The 18,218-nt window shown below is 34.9% G+C and overlaps 1 protein-coding gene across 1 annotated transcript in view; it reads left to right on the top strand.

Moving 5' to 3' along the window:
- The first annotated feature begins 7,086 nt into the window (after positions 1–7,086).
- Positions 7,087–18,218, top strand: part of LOC144440973 (choline transporter-like protein 2) — a 33,698-nt gene continuing 22,566 nt past the window's right edge. The window contains exons 1-3 of the mRNA XM_078130459.1: positions 7,087–7,234; positions 14,045–14,093; positions 16,771–16,844. Coding sequence (XP_077986585.1) covers positions 7,174–7,234; positions 14,045–14,093; positions 16,771–16,844 — 184 coding nt within the window. The 5' untranslated portion in view covers positions 7,087–7,173. The remainder of the gene's footprint in view (positions 7,235–14,044; positions 14,094–16,770; positions 16,845–18,218) is intronic.

The raw sequence follows: 18,218 nt of genomic DNA, 5'->3' as shown, positions 1-18,218 counted from the left end.
AGGAATTTTTTGACAAACTATCGTTTCTTGGATTTCAGTAACAAAACACATTTGTAATACTTGTAGAGTTGTAGCTGTGTATATATTACAGGTACATAATCAAGAATGTTACATTTGTAATACTTGTAGAGTTGTAGCTGTGTATATATTACAGCTACATAATCAAGAACGTTACATTTGTAATACTTGTAGAGTTGTAGCTGTGTATATTACAGCTACATAATCAAGAATGTTACATTTGTAATACTTGTAGAGTTGTAGCTGTGTATATTACAGCTACATAATCAAGAACGTTACATTTGTAATACTTGTAGAGTTGTAGCTGTGTATATTACAGCTACATAATCAAGAACGTTACATTTGTAATACTTGTAGAGTTGTAGCTGTGTATATTACAGCTACATAATCAAGAATGTTACATTTGTAATACTTGTAGAGTTGTAGCTGTGTATATTACAGCTACATAATCAAGAACGTTACATTTGTAATACTTGTAGAGTTGTAGCTGTGTGTATATTACAGCTGCATAATCAAGAATGTTACATTTGTAATACTTGTAGAGTTGTAGCTGTGTATATTACAGCTGCATAATCAAGAACATAAACGTGGCATAGTTCTGGACTTGCTCTAAAAGACTACATCCTAAACCATCAGCTCAAAGACCAGATAAAGATGCCACCCTTGTTGTGTAACTGATTACCTGTGGTATTTGATTTTCGTCTGCAAGTCTTAGCCAAACATGTATTAATTCTTCCCTAATGTTAAATTTGATACGAAACTTATATTTCATGTAAACTGATAAAAGGTTTCTGTAAATTGAAAACAGAACTGTTGATAATGTTCATGGAGAAATCTGTTGGTATTTCTGTTGTTGAAAGATGTGTTTTTTGTGTGCTTATATTGAACAAGAATATGAAACACCATTCCCATTGCAGCAGGGTTATGTCAAAGGTCAGGGTTTATAGGTCATTTGAAGAAAATTTCCCTCTCTTTTATTTCAAAATGTTATTTACAAAACAAAGTTACCACTATCCAGAAGAAATATGATGTTTGAATGATAGCTAGAAATTGTGAACACATGTATGAAAAAGTAGGAGGTAGAATTATGGAAACAGTCATTTATCTTTTCTGTAAAATTCAAGATTTTTCATTGCATTAATTTCCTGATTGTCAAGAAAGGCTACTGAATATTCAAATCATTTAATCTAGTAAAATCACATTTATCAAAATTGAAGCAATAGTTTGAGGATGAGGTCAGAGTACATTCACAAGTATGAAAGGGGTTGTAGTAAGGTCAAACTTGGGTCAAAGGTCATAGAGAATACGACATAAATCATTGTCAATATGTAATATATTCATAACATTTTAACTCTAAGATACATATGTGGTTATTGACTATTCAATCTATCTTTTCTATGTGTCTACTTTGGTATATTTTTCAATAAAGTCATATCTAAACCAAATATTTGTATGACTGACAAGTCTCTGTGTAGAATGATATAACCGACCCATTGGTGCCATCACCCCAACCCACAAGAGGAGTGACCACTATTAGCATTACTGTGCAGTCTGTCTAGAATAGTGTTGATTAAAACCCAACATCTGTCACCATGGTGATTTATGGTAGTAAAGTTGTTTTATAAATGTCGCCCAACAATCAGGTTGTTCTGAGTTGGATATATCTTATTACAGCACTCTGCATAGACACTTACTGACAAGCTTTATTTGAGGAGATTTTTTCGTTAATAGCTAGGAATGCCAACAACCTAACAAGCCCAACACCAACCTGACTTTACAATTGAAATGACATACATAGAAATGTCAAATAAATCTTGCACAAGGGTAAGGTGCAATAATGGAGGATGGAGTTTGTTATAGAATTACTGAAATTTTAGTTGTTCCAAGCCAGAAAGTGACTGGTTTCGTGCACTCCATTGTGATTTGAAAAGTTGAAGATTATTGTTTGGAATATCGGTTACCTTGAATGCCCCAGTAGCTAGGTAACTTTCCACTGTTTTCTTTAAAATGCATCCAATTCCCCATATCTTTATATAGATGGTGCAATTATTCTGCTAAACTGAATTACCCGGCTACCTACTAGTTGCATGAGCTGTTTATGGTACTGTGTACACTGGCTTGATGTCAGTTTGTAAACAACCTGGACCATTGACTTACTTGTCAATAAATGGCAAATTTTTGGAGTACTCGTATAGTTGGATTACTTAGCAATCATAGTGCTTCAGGAAATACACCAATACAGGTTGATAAAAAAAAACTATGACAAAATAGTTATTTTCACATTTACTAGGGCTTTAACTGAGTAGTCATTTATGAAATTATAAATCAAAATTATATCTCCACATTGTTATTGTTATCAATGTTTCTATTCCTACATTACATGTGATGTTTTATCACACACCATTCCCATTCCATCAGTCAATCAACATTGTCTCAGTATTCAAAGTTACAGAGTAGTTTTTCATAGTCTTTATCAACAACCTGTTGATTGATGTCAGACCTGACTAAATCATCGCCTTCATTAGAATCCCTGCCTATGTACTTTTATCTCATTGTGACGATATCATTCAATTTAATAGTTGATGTACACACTTCACCTCACTCTCGTTATTGATGAGTGACGTGAACTAATCCAATTAGTGTTTCGGGTTTTAGGTTCTGACTTTTCACACCTTCTGGCTAACCTTTGTTACCCAACAAGACATCGCCCTTGCCTGTTTATTAGCGGTCTAACACACCAACGGCAAGGTTTTCAGAGCTTTCGATATGGAGTACAATACAGTCCTGCTACCAGATTAATCGGCAATACTAGATTCCGATTGCCTTCTATATCTCAGACACTGATAGTATGGCTTGTTGAAGCATAGAGTCGTGTCGAGGACTCGTGTAAGCTATATGATAGAAATGTGTTATGTATGTTAAACCAGACGTGTTCGCGGCTACATGATTGATCTTTATAAATACACACATGGTTTCTACAAAACTCAATCTCCTTTCATTTTCGTGGTGAACTCTACAACTCGTGGACACTCTTTCAAGTTGAAGAAACCAAAAACACCATCACTAGATATCCATTGGTACTGTTTCACTTATAGAGTCTTTCAACCTTGGAACAATTTGTCTGAAGATGTTGTGAATGTGCCGACCATTGACTGTTTCAAATCAAGACTTGATAATTACTGGAAATCAGCACCATTTTTACCACTGACCCCTACTTCAGAAACTACCACCGTGGAAACTTCGCACTGGATTGACACTGCATCTCACCAATTCTAACTTTGTACAGGTTGTTGATCATTATCAACAGTAAAAGATGATGATGATGATGATGATGATGATGATGATGATGATGACGATGATGATGATGATGATGATGATGATGATGATGACGATGATGATGAAGTACGAAAGGTGGACGTACACAATGGGTTTTGGTCATACATTGTCAAAGTTTTTCAGGGCCATACATTTTCGTTGGTGATGCCTTCACGGTGTTAATGTTACCTGGTATGTTTACCTGGTATGTTTACCTGGTATGTTATACATTCGTGACTCGTGTATCTCTGTTTTACATGTAACTTTAAGTTACCCATAGTTACAAGTAAGAAGTAAATAACCACGCGGAATTGATAACCATGGACTGTCACAATGATTTCCCATAAACTAAAACTTTCTATTGTGAAGTCCAGTGGTTTGACACGACAACGTCTTCCTATTGCTATTTGCATTGTTCGTCGATATGAACTGCCACGACTCTGTCGACGATGCGGTGGTGGAGTAATCATAATCAAGAATGCTAGAATGTTTTAAAATGTTGTGAAACAACGCTTCAAATATTCCCAATAAAACCAGAACAAATACATTCGAAATATATACATGAATTCATATAGCCACTGAAACCTAAACTCAATATGATTTTCATATTCAATATTTGAGATTCGTGAAAAGCTTGAAAAGCGAGTGTAAAAGTGATTTTTGTCCTTGAAAATTATTTGCATGTGACTGACCTCAACGGCACTGGAATAGAAACACTTGACACTAGTGCTGGCAATTTTGTCTTTTCTAAAACGTTAACCATATAAGCATAAAGCTGTTGACACTTGGCTATCTGCAAACATTGTAAACGTTTACTGCATAGGATTAATAGGATATATGCCACGGCGAGAATCCCCCCCCCCCCCAAGTGTTCATTATTATGGAAAGAGTCGTTGCACCATCAACTAATGATGCTTTTATGATTAGACTGACTTTTTTCTGAGTTGATATTTTCTGACATTATTGGGAATTGGTGGCATTTGCACAGCGTTCTAGAGTTCCAGGTTCACATCATAGAAATTTAGCGCCATATTGCCAAGAAACACCAAACTGAAACTTGATTCACTTTCACTGTCCTAGTAATGGTCCAGTGTTGCATCATGGGAGTTCGCAGACCTACATAGGTATTAGATGAACAATACATATTCATGACTTTATCTGAGGGTAATAAGTATTTAGTAGTCATGGTTATTAATCATCTAATACATAAATACACAATGAACATCACGAAATTTGAAATAAAACGTTGTATGGCTGGACACAAATCTTACAAACATGGCCACATTTCATAGACCGGCAACACAAATATCTCAGAAACGTTACGTTGCAACATCTTATTGTCGGCTCGACAAAAAAAAATAACATTTCCACATGTTATCGTCTAGCATGACGAGAACTGAAGTAAATTTGTCACACGTTAGTCAAATAACTGTCTTAAAAAATATCAGAATGAACGCACCAACGTTAATTTATATTAAGTTTACCTTCACCTATAACAGTTGTTCCTGTATACATTGATAGTTTTTTATTGTTTTGTAAAACTGTATAGCAGTATCGAAGAGATCGCCGTTCTAACAAACAAACAAACAAACAAACAAACAAACAAACAAACAAACAAACAAACAAACACTTTCATTTTACACTTCATTTATTACAGTAATACAGTTATTTCTTTGTCTTTGACCTGGTGACGATATGACAATATATCGTATCTCCCCCCCCCCCCGCATACCCCGGGTATAATAAACATCTAAGGTCAATAAAACAGTTACTGACGAAACCATGCTGTCTTGAAAAGAAATACATCCAACGCAAGACAATTTATATCTTGCGATAGAAATTTCCGGGATGTGTTTAAACAACAAATAAATCACTTGTAAAATTACTAAGAACGAAAGTATACTTCGAAAGGAACCCACAACAAGAAAATCACGCCTTACCTTTAAACCGTACGGTTTATTGCTCAGTTAATATTATTTGATTTGTAAGTGCCATAGGCCTACTATGACACGATCAACGAACGATTTAATTTTGTGCATGTGTACGTGTGAATAAGCGATATCTATGTTAGTCCTGCTTGCATATGGTGTAAGTCGTCTCTTCCTTCCCTCAGTTGAGGTTCAGGTCAGTAATCTAGACCAGTACACCGTCTGCAAGCAGGACTATTTTTATGTAAGACATAAGCCTCCATAAATATACAATACAATGTCAAAAAAGTTAATCTGTGGTTTCGTTTCAATACTTTCTGTGTTTACAATCATAACAGAGTGATTTCAGGAAACGGCATATTGTAGATAGTTTATATTTCAATATTAATGAATGCGAATTTCAATTCAGAATATCAAATTGCTTTAAAGTGTTCGTGCAACTAATTTATTACAAGTTAAACAAGACACACGCTTAAAGGCCTAAAAATCGAGATTTCTACAAAACTAGTCGACAAATTCTCGTATTCTGCCGACAGTATAAAATGACCTTACAAAAAGTTGCGGCAGTGTTTACAGAGTTCGGAATGTAAGCTTTAAAAATGTATGCAAGAGATGCTATTAATTTAACGGAAGTCAATTGCTGTATTGAAAGATCATAAATAAAGTGATAAGAAAAAAGTATGAAAGTACAAGCTCGCCCTTGTCTTAGTCTAGTGTATATTTATGTAAGCTTACACAGTAGGCTCCTGGTACGTGGTGTAACTAATAGTACATTTGTAGTATGTAATAAGGGAGGAACCAGTTTTTACGGGCGGGGTGGCCGGTGACTTCTTGTTCATGTTGTACTTAAAAATAGTGCCCCCCTGTTCATCCACAAAACAATCCCCCCCTCTGACAAATAAAAAACACACTGACCCCCCCCCCCCCGACATGACAAGAAATATTCTTCTTGTGCACAATACTGCACACTGCATAGTTAATTTTACATGTTACATTTACAGTAATTGTAAGTGTATCTGGTAAATTGCTATCCCAACTCCATTGCTTCACATATATAAAGCTCTTTAGATAGGAACCCTAGGGGTTTCAGTAATTTTCAAAGTAGAGAGAGAACTGGAAACAGTATGGGAAACAGTATGGGTTGGGGGTTGGGAGGGGGTGTCACCCCTCCCATGGTAAGAGGTTTTTGAAAAATTAACACCCTTTGGAGGCCATTTAGAGCACCATTCAGAAGTAAAACACAACTTAGTATATCATAAAAGTATGACTAATTTTAGGGTTTCAAAAGTTTCAATCATTTCAAGTCATATTGACACAAATAATAAAAAAAAGATCAAGTAGAAAGTAAGAAAATTTGGGGAAAACATGCACGGTGGAGGTCAGTTACCAATTAGAGATACAAATTCATTAAATTATTTGAAAGTGTGTCTCTATTGGCTATGTTTGTGTGCAATTCAACATGTTCAGGTCAGATTTTAGAGTCACTGACCATCCAGTAAATTTCAAGGTATTTCATTTCTTATGTGTTCATGGTTTATTGTATGCACATAAGCTTACATTTGATGTATGGAAATTTAGTACAGCAGGGTGGTTCATGATGTCATTCAGTTGTTGAAACCCCCTCTTTCTCCACTTTGTAAAAATGATGACCCCCCCCTTCTTTGAGTCCCAAATTAAGGTTCCAACCCCCCCCCCCCCCCGATTTACCGGGCCCCCGGCCGTAAAAACTGACTGCTCCCTAACTCATGGAGTAAAAAATCACGAAGGTCGCCTAGTGAATGCTGGGTAAAAAAAATTACCATAACAATAGTCGCTCGAGCTGGTATACCTGTCGCTTTCATCAATCGTGAACACTGTGAACTGGGCTCTGTTGTGTACGGAAATCATCTACGATTTAATCTGAAGAAAAAAAATGGGAGGTAAAGTAGCACCAGAGGAGGAAGAAAAGAAATCTGGAGAAAAAAATAAATACGGTGAGTTAAAAACGTTCCTGTTAGTGTAAGTTAGAAATCGAACCTGTCATTGAGTGTTTTCACTGTACTGTCGTTCACGCACGGAAGAGCTCCGTGTATTTGGCGGAAACCCCGTGTTACCAGTTTACCTGAAACGTCCGTCATGGCATATGTTTGTACCATAATACATGTAGTCCCGTATTTTTGTCGTAATGTTGAATGAAGTGACCACTTTTACTACATTAGGGCAAAGCATTGGGAAATCTTACTGTCAATAGCGACTGGGTGATCGTGAAAATTAATGAATCGACCTCCCCTAGCTCCCGTGCTTTGGTACGTGGTATGATTCTCATTCTATGAACGCTCTCTTGGATGGCCGACAGAGTGGACAGTAAAAGACAGCAGACAATAGTCGAACTGTAATGTTATAAATGCAATAGACATTTACTGTGTATTTTATATGACAAGTCTAGTGATCAGTTGTGAACACGTCTGAAAAGGGGATCTCGGTCGTTCAACTACAAAATCACTTTCAATTCCATTCAATGGCGTACTGTAGTGTAATAGTCTGAATGGTTCAACCATGGATGTATTAGTCTCCTAATACATTCATGGTTCAACGAACTTGAACGTGGAGATGTTGTCTGTACTTGCGTTTATCGGTCAGTGTTGTTTTGTTTGGAATTCACCGAACACGTACTTTCTCAGGAAATGACATTCATTATCATTTCTAGCGAACTTCAAACAAAATTATTTCAACGTTGGGATTTTACGTAGAAAACAGCGATGAATTGTAAATGTTGTACCATGGTTATATTGTGACATAAACTAAGTTAAACAACGGCATTATATGTGACATCAGTGGTTGAAATTTATAGTAGACATATTTTTTTTAAATGACATCTTCAAAAAAAAAATTGACATTCAAGTTGGAATTTCATTGAAATATGATGTTGTAATTTATCCCCAAATCAAGAGTCTATAAAGAAAAAGATTAAAAATTATTGAAATAATAATTTAGTATGTGAAAGGTAAACAAGTAAATGGCGTTTAGAGAAATTGGTTTTACAGTAAATGTGATGGACATGTCATTTATTTCTGACAAAACAATACTGTGAACTATTTGTGGTATATTTTCACAAAAAAAGTGATCCAAATTTTATTATTTCAATAAAAAAGACCAATTTATCATTGTATCTAGGACAGCTAGTGTTTTCTTGTAAAAATACATTTCTGATGAACCAATAATGATATTTTGGTTGTGAACACCTTATATGTCACTTATGATAGTGCAAAATACAGTAATACATGCAGTAGTAGTAGTAGTAGTAGTAGTAGTAGTAGTAGTAGTTGTAGTAGTGGTAGTGGTAGTATTAGTAGTAGTAGTGGTAGCAGCAGTGGCAGTGGTGGTAGTAGTAGTAGTAGTAGTAGTAGGTGTGATACTAGTAGTAGTAGTACACACAAATGTAGCTATGATAAAATGATGACACATCACTTTTACTTTTATTTGTGATACCCCTTGAAGATGTGAATTTCATATTTAATTTGATTTATGAAGAGCAATATGTTACCAAGAAAACATCAAATATCAAATTTTTTAAGAAGGTAGAAATATAGATTTCTTATACTGTAGATGCGTATGTGAAAATGTAAGTGTTTGTAGACTAAGGAATTTTATACTGGTTTGAACCTTCATAAAAAATGTTTGATGGGTGTGTTTCTATAGTGTTCTTTTGAAGAGCTCTACCTTTAAGATGTGTATTGTTCCAAGGTGAAATTAGGGTTTTTTGAAGTTGGTGGATATCTATTGAATTGTTTTGTTTGACGTCATTACGTTATGCTTCAGTGATCTTAGTGGAACCATGACAATAGAAATTTGGTAATCTGGTGACATTTGTTTTGAGATATCCTTGGGAACAAGACAAAACATCAACTTTCACAGCAATCATTTTTTTCAGGAAACTATAAACAAGGTAAGCAGACGTGACAAAAGTCACTCTGCTTCCAAGTAAAAATGTAGTCATTCTTAGAATACTAGTAAATGACATAAAAGATATGCATTGAACATGGTATAGGCAGATCTACATGCTGTGCTACTAAATATTCATGAATAGTTACCTAGCAACAGCAAACATCAGGGCAACCAAAGGTGACTTTCTTTATTGTAATGCTGTGATGTCACAGTGGAATCCATTCATATACAAATATGTGACAGTTGTCTATTGTGGCTAGTTTGATAACAGACCTGGTCACAAATAGCAGAGACAATACATTCACTGGTTACAATACTTTCAATGTTGTAGTAACTTTTTTTTATTTATAACGACAGAGTAACTCAACCTTTACAATGACGATAGTTGTGGCGTCATTTGACGTTTTAAATCTATTTTTAGTTGGAAGCATAGGGTGGTATTATGACATATCTGAGTCAGTGTTCGAGTTATTTGTGTAATACTAGGTTAATACCAGTAGGTCTTTAGAGGGTGCATTTGAAGTATACAGTAGTTCTCTGGGGTTGTGAATCAAGTGTGTACTACTTCTGGGTAATTCACTCAATAAGCCATAACATTTTTCCTGTTGTGTTCTGTTGTACTTGGCAACTTTTGATTTCTTTCATTACTCAGTGATAATTAAAACAATGGTAGTTAAACTGTAAATATGCAAATTTCAAGAACTTCTTTGTTTTCTGTGTTGTCAGCATATTGAAGACAATGTTACTGCATGCATCTCATCCTGACTATATTACATGTATATGGAGATGAAATTACAAGTTACAAAAAATGTTGGAACTTAGTGCAATAAGAAACATCTTGAATCACCTGAAACTTCTCTGTGTGATTTTGAGAACACTTGATTTGATTATCACATTTTTTTTTTTTTCATTTTCAAATTGAATCAATGATTAACACTTGTAGAATTATGACTGGTTATCAAGGCTTCAATTTACTAAGATAGGCCCAAAGTAAAACTATTGTTGTTCAATCTGGTAGGTTACATAGGGGTGTAATATTTCATAGATTGTTGTTTTCCAGGTCTACAGACTAAATATAACATCCTTTTGACGATATATTCCTACCTGTAAGGAAAAAAGAGAAGGGAGGACATCTAGTCACGATCCTGTATAAACTCCTCTGTACGTCTTGCTATTTTGAATAATCAGCTCGTTGCCGATTGGCTGTTCAAAACTCTGCCTATGTAAAGCAAGCCCCTGGAAACAGTCATTACTTTATGGGCCACCAAATGTGAAATCAATTCCTGTATACATAGATTGACAGTTTAACACAATAAAAATGCAGTTGTATTGGAAATTGTACTAGTAAACTCACCAGGAACCTATCAAGAACTTTTGGTGATCCATGGTTCCTGGTTTAGTGATGGGACGGGCTTCTGATTTTGAAATGTGGCGGTCGTCTGGCATTATTAGCCAACGCCTCTTTCTCAACCAATCAGTGGTGAACATTTGACAGTTATGTCACATGACTTGCCTTTGACATACAGAGAATTTTATATAGCACTCGCTAGTTGCAAAGGTCCATTTTTCTTGTTACAAAACATTTTTTGCCCTCAGTGATAGTGTATAACTTTATTTGGCACCTTCTTCATGCAGGTATGTTTTTTTTGAGCAAATGTGCATGTTTTGTTCATATTTGAAAGGTTAGCAAAAGAAGATGCCCACCCTTTAGTGTGAGACTTTCTACTAGTAGTATAGAAATTGATACATTTGTAGCAGCAGGATTCATACGATATTATCTTATAGACTTAAAGAAAACGGCAATCTGAGCAATAATATGTGCCCATGTGGTAGGTTACACCATAGACCCAACCCTACATAGACCTTTTACACTGTGTACAGGGTTCGCACGGTCCTGGAAAACCCTGGAAAACCCTGGAATTTCAAACCCTCCCTGGAAAGCCCTGGAAAACCCTGGAAAAATGCGTCCTACCCCTGGAAAACCCTGGAAAATGATCATGTTCAATCGATCGATTAATATTGACGATCGTCATGTCTGTGCTCGAGCCACCCATTCATATGATTCTGAATCTCGTAAATGTGAAATCGCGAAAATATTTTCAAAGTCTTTCGCCACGGTGATGAATCAAAATTCACGCCGATTGAACCGAGACACTTTGCCCCACAGACCGTGCCTATTAGTTGAATGGGCGCCACAGTGTTTCTTTCGATCTTGCGTATATTGCTACTCCATACATCTCCCAGTCGTCATTTCAGGGACATGATATTGTAACAATCCCGGCCGGAGGTAACATGTACAGTAGGTTTGTTAACAAGATTATCGTAACACTGTAGCGAGTATCAAACCATCATCAACCTCGATTAGAAATTGTTGCAAGTTCGGCGCACGAGTTGACATACTACATGCTCAGGCATGGCAATACTAGGGCCTAGGGAAGTGCAGTTGAATTTCCGGGTTGTGGAAGTACGGTTGTGACTTTTATGTCGTCGATAAATGGGTATTTGTGTTACATATTCTAAAAGAATAAACTACTGTTTTATGTTGTCGGTACAGCATAGACAGTGGAGGGTCTATGGGTACAGTAACATTCGTCAATAGTCAAGTTGAGTTGAGAAATCGCGATGTTCCGCAACTCGTGGCATCCGTACATAAACATCGAGACGCAAGCGATGAATGTATTAAGTTATTCATAGATCGAAATTTCGTTAAGTAAATGACGTTTTTATTCAAAATTTTGAAGAAAAAAATTATTTTAGGTGACTTATAAATCTAGTTACATCAAACCATACAATAACGAGGACAAACTTTAGTTTTTGATTTATTTTTCTGTATATGTCTGAATTAGACTGACGAATGCTGCGACTCAATCTTACACGATCAATGCACCAGCTTGACGAAACGGCTACTTAGGGGGTAGGACAGAGGTTTCTCCGTTAATCTTAGCATGTAAACGTGGTTTTGAAACCAATATCTTGCATAGTGTCGATTGTCTTAAAAAAATTTTGTGACATATGGGAACTGTTGTTGATTTTTCTCGTCCACATCAGACAAAAAGATGTCATTCAAAAAATATACTTTAGTGTCAACACCCCTGGAAAATGGCCAAAATCAACATGAATACCCCTGGAAAACTGACGAAAACCCCCTGGAAAGTCCTGGAATTTTGTTTTGCTTTCTGTGTACGAACCCTGGTGTAGGATCTATGATTACACTAGTGAGTATTATAGCAGTTCCTCAAATTATGCAAATCTAATCACCATGTGAGCAAGATAGTGTAAGCCATAGACCCTAAGGGTCTATGTGTCAATATTTGAAGTCCCAAATTTGACACACCACTGACGCACACAGTTTCTAGTGACGCACCAAAATTTGGTGTTCACCTATCTCTTACTATGTGGGGACTCACAAGAAATCCCAGTGTTTCTCATTTTGACTCACAACAAAATTTGGTTATCATTAGAGGGTACACTGCAGTGTGTGAATGATGATGAACTCTGACAAAATAAAGGGATCTGTGATTACTTTATCAAAATGATAATATGTGTAGTATTTTTGTGTGTAAAATGAAAATTTTTGGGGGAGGAGATATTTTTGATAAAACATGGGAAGAAGTTGGAGCACAGGTCAGAGTATGGTCTATATTTTCAATACCATAGATTTAACCTTCCAAGTCCTAACTTCTGTAGAGTGGATTATAAAGATCCTTCCATTCCATACATGTGTTGATGTGGAATATGTAGCAGAATGACTTGTCTTTATATTCTCTCTTACTATAATCAAACCTATACTATTAACATGTGGTGTACTTTCTACATATACTCATTGAGAAGTTTTTAATATGACATTATCAAGTGCATTATATATATTTTGTAAACACTGCTACATATAAATGACAGGTTTTCATAGATTAGTCTGTTCCTAGTTTATGTACATTTCACAGCTACACATACTTCAGTTCATTTCTTCTCCTCTGTCTATGATTCATTCAACATATGTTTTAGACACAACCAGGAACTTGTTACCTGTGTGAAATTGACAAGTTTGATTTATGATCTGTCACAGATATCTTTTGACCCTTACACTAAGTTATAGAACTGAAGTACTTGTACACAAGACTTGATAACAATATGTGAATATTGCATACTAGCACTGTACACACTACTAAATTACAGGTGACCACCTACTCCCCCCCCCCCCCCCCCCTTACAATAGACCATTTCTCTGATAGAGGGACTGTGAATGGACTTAAAAGTAAAAAAAAGACTACATTAGCTTGATTTGATTTTGGATTTGTGACAACTTCATGATCATCCAACAGGTAGTTTTAATAAGAAAGTGATAAGAGGGATATAAACATCAACAAAGAACCAAAACTAGCTTGTGACATTCTTAAGTAGACAGTCAATGAATCAATGTATGTAAATTGTTACTACTATATCATGTGTTACAGCTATTGTCACAGCTCTCCAAATTATGCATGTGGCCTTTGTTGACTGACGAAACTAACTTGTTTAGTTACGTATCTACATACCAGCTTGTACACTTCACCACAGATCAGAAGCCATAAAGGTAGTGTCTTCTGGTTGAATAGCACAGCAACTTTCACCTGTACCAGTATAGATCAGATGTTATTGTGTAGATTTGTGTAGACATTGATCAGAATGGATGAATCTGTGCAATCTACCAGTACAGCAAAGCTGAATGCCAAGAGTAACAAATATGGTAAGTTAAGTATTGAAAGTGGCTTTTGTCAAGAAGGCGTGCCTGAAAAGCAAACACTAGACATCTACATATTGGTATAGGTTTTATCATGTTTTTCACAATTACTGAAAATGTGTACTTCTTTTCTTCATTACAGGAGAACCACATAAATATGACCCAAGTTTCAAGGGACCGATTCAGAACAGGTAAGGCAATTGTTGAAGTAAACGGTAAACACATGGCATTTCCTGTTTCTTCATGTTCTTACCTTGGCCATGTGAATGTTTGATTCAGCCATGTTACTCATTTACTGTTTACATTTTCATCACACAGCCACAATGGTTTATGGTAGTGGTGATGAAATGAATAAAAGTGTACCTGCTTCTGTTGCATCTTGGAGTAATAATACTGGCAGTAGAATTACTCCGAGATTGCATGTAGTATTCATTTGTGTATTTGTATAAAAATTAGTGAAATTATACTAATGGCTAATTATATTGAGTGAATGTAAAATTGATTTCTTCGTGAGCCAAGTGAGAGTAACACAGTAGTTATTGTATCTACCGTTAGTTTATAAAACTTCAAGTCACCATATTTCTATTGTGTTTACCATTCTGTCATAGATACAACTTTTGACAGGGAAATGAAAGTAAGAAAAGTTAAAAATGTTCAGTCATGCGTATACTTTTGTGTATACAGTTCTCATGACTCAAACAGGATTCACAGCAGGACGTGATAGAGTGGTAGTGTCCACCCTTTCATTTCTTAAAAGCAATATGAATATATTTACATACGAAAACAGCATTTTTTACCCACTTCTGTTGCCATTTTTGTCATTACTTCCAAGACCCTGAAGGCTTACTAAGAAATACTTTTATAAAATTATATATGTACTTTTCAAGCAATAGTTGCGATACTGACCTTTGCCCATACTAGGAATACAATATAGCAATAGGCTGGAAGCATTCATATCTTTACACCTAACTACATTATCTGTGGCCCAGAGGCTTTGTTATACTTTACAAGTATGACTATGATATGAATACAAGTATTTATCGTCAAGTCTAGCTATCTACATGTATGTGTTATCGTACTAATTTATTTAAAAATTCAATTAAGATACAGGTCTATGTAGGAGAAGTTAACAGTAAAGGTGCACTGTACAGTTAATGATCGAGTCATGGAAAAAATCCCAAATAATTATGAGATCTTGATCTGAAGAAATTTATACTAGTTCATTCACTTATTGTTTGTCATTTATCACATCATAAGCATTGAAACAATCTTTTTTCCCTTAAGCAGTGGTGCAGTAAACTCACATTTGTAAGATAAAGAGAGAAAGTAGTATTACGTAATTGTGTTTGTTTTGTATTACTAGTACTAGTAGTAGATCTAATGACAGGGTGGAACCACAGACCATGGAATCCTTCCAAGGTCTATGCTGGAACCCACTATTCTATGCTGGCTTAGGCTAAAAAAAACCAAATTATTGTGTGTGTCTGATAACATGGCCTTAGAAAATAGTGTTGGTAGGTCGGGATTTTATTTTATTTAAAAAAGAGATCTTTTTGATTGTTTTTATTTTTGATAAATATTGCTTCAACCCAAAAACAAACAAAATGTCAGTCAGAATACTCCTTCTGTGATAGTTTGATGAAATATGTACAGACATCACTCTAGGGAATGAAAACAGACATACATAAAGGTCAGGAAGTCAAAGAATTTTGTATCGTTTTGTTAGTAATGTTGCAAATGTTTAAAAAAATGTTTAGGGTTGGTGGCTTAAACTAGGGATGGTAATCAGAAACATACAATTTATTTTATATGGCCTTATAGAAAACTCTGTCCCAATGCATTGCAGTAATAATATGGCCAATTTAAATACTATCGGTAGTATAAAATACTAATTTATTGAGCAAGATATTAATGAAGTGAATCACTGATAATGTAGAATAAGAAAGATATTAATGAAGTGAATCACTGATAATGTAGAATAAGAAAGATATTAATGAAGTGAATCACTGATAATGTAGAATAAGAAAGATATTAATGAAGTGAATCACTGATAATGTAGAATAAGAAAGATATTAATGAAGTGAATCACTGATAATGTAGAATAAGAAAGATATTAATGAAGTGAATCACTGATAATGTAGAATAAGAAAGATATTAATGAAGTGAATCACTGATAATGTAGAATAAGAAAGATATTAATGAAGTGAATCACTGATAATGTAGAATAAGAAAGATATTAATGAAGTGAATCACTGATAATGTAGAATAAGAAAGATATTATATGCTTATATATCAATATTTATCTGTAGACATCAAACAACTATGAATTATTAATGTGAAAATATCACCATGGTTACTGCCATATGTTTGTTCTTAAAAGATATTTTATTAAATATGGATATGGAGTAATAATTAAATATTCATATTATGCATGTATTTGCTATATATTCCTACTGAACTGAACATATGGTATTATTTAAGTGTGATGCCCCCTCCCCCCTAAATTTCTTAAAAAGATGGTGGTACCAAAATCTATTGCAATACCAAGTTTACATGTTTGCTTACTAGTTTCTACTTGACATATTTGGCATACCCAGTTTTTCTAGAAACTAACACATTTATAACTTACACCAGTATTATGGATTTCTAAAATCACTTTAGCTTCATGTCATTCTGTAGGTTATTATGGATTCAAATTGAAATATCATGCCAATCAAAACTGCCAATTATTGTAAAATGTAGTCTTTATTAAATTCCCCTGTATTAATTATATCAAAATTATATTCTGTACACTCACTGAATGTATTTTTTCAGACTTTTACATTTTCAGACACCTGTTTGATTTGTAAATTTTTCACTTGTTTTCAGGGGTTGCACAGATATTATTTGTTGTGTACTATTTATTGCATTCATTGCTGGAATGTTTGTAGTAGGATACTTTGGTAAGTACCGATACTAACTTTAGCTGTGATGTTACCTATATTCCACAGACACGTACACACAGACACGTACACACAGACATGTACACACAGACATGTACACACAAACATGTACACATAGACATCTACATGTACATAGACACGTACACACAGACACGTACACACAGACATGTACATGTACACAGACATGCACACACAGACATGTACACACAAACATGTACACATAGACATCTACATGTACATAGACACGTACACATAGACACGTACACACAGACATGTACATGTACACAGACATGCACACACAGACACGTACATATTGACATGTACACACACATGTACACACATGTACACACACACGTACACACACCTATTTTACATTTTGTCAGTAAATTGTTGGATTATATGTATTACTTTGTATCAAAATTGAGTAGAACATTTTGTATTTATAAAGTATGTTAATCTTTTCAATCGTCACTTTTATATCCTCAATTTTCTGCGATGTACATGTAGTAGCTAGTAATTCAAAATTTAATGATAAAATCCCAAAATTGATGAGTACATCATCATGTACATGTAGTTCTTTAATACACCAGGTGTTCATATCCTCTCCATATCCAACCATTATAATCATTCTGTACACTAGGAACCCATTTATGTGAAAATACTAGAACTGAAGTTGACTCACCCAAAACTTTTGCCATGTGAAACTTGAAGTGTGTTATTAAAAGAAAACTGGTGAATGTGCTGTGTGTTCACATTTTGTTATCAAGGAAACCGAGAGTCAATGATCATTACTCCAAATCCTGTCCATTCAACACAGTATTTGACAACTTCTTTTGAGTGGCTAAATTGTTACGTCGTTTTTGTTCTCAATTCAAAATGTTGTATGGCGGTCCCATTGTTTTCTTGATTTGAACTGAGACTGCTATGTTGCAGTCTTTTAAAACAAAGCAACAGCAAAAGTCTGAGAAAGTTATTTTTTGAGGTACATGCTGAATTATTAAAACTTTATTCAGGTTCACTTCATGTAAATGATAACGACTATGGCAGGATTAGGGTTAAGTTCAATGAACCACATAGCTTTGCGATTTACAGAGATAAATTTGATGATAGATTCACAAAACAATTGGATTTTTTATAATGTTTGTGAATCCAGTAAGAGTTGAAATTATACAGTCTGAAAAAGAAGTGAAGTGGAGGTTTGTCATTTATCATGATTCTGATACCAACTACATTTGTAAGCGACTGTCTGACAGGAAGATTATAAATTTTGTATTTCAAAGAGTTTAGTGAGATGTTTTATCACACTGTCAGACATCGTTGTAAACATCAATTTCTCTCAGATGTTAAACATACTGCTTGTGTAGAATGCAGTAA

Source organism: Glandiceps talaboti, chromosome 10 (genome assembly GCF_964340395.1).
Source record: "Glandiceps talaboti chromosome 10, keGlaTala1.1, whole genome shotgun sequence".
Taxonomy (NCBI): Eukaryota; Metazoa; Hemichordata; class Enteropneusta; family Spengelidae; genus Glandiceps; species Glandiceps talaboti.
This window is presented reverse-complemented; position numbering and strand designations above follow the sequence as displayed.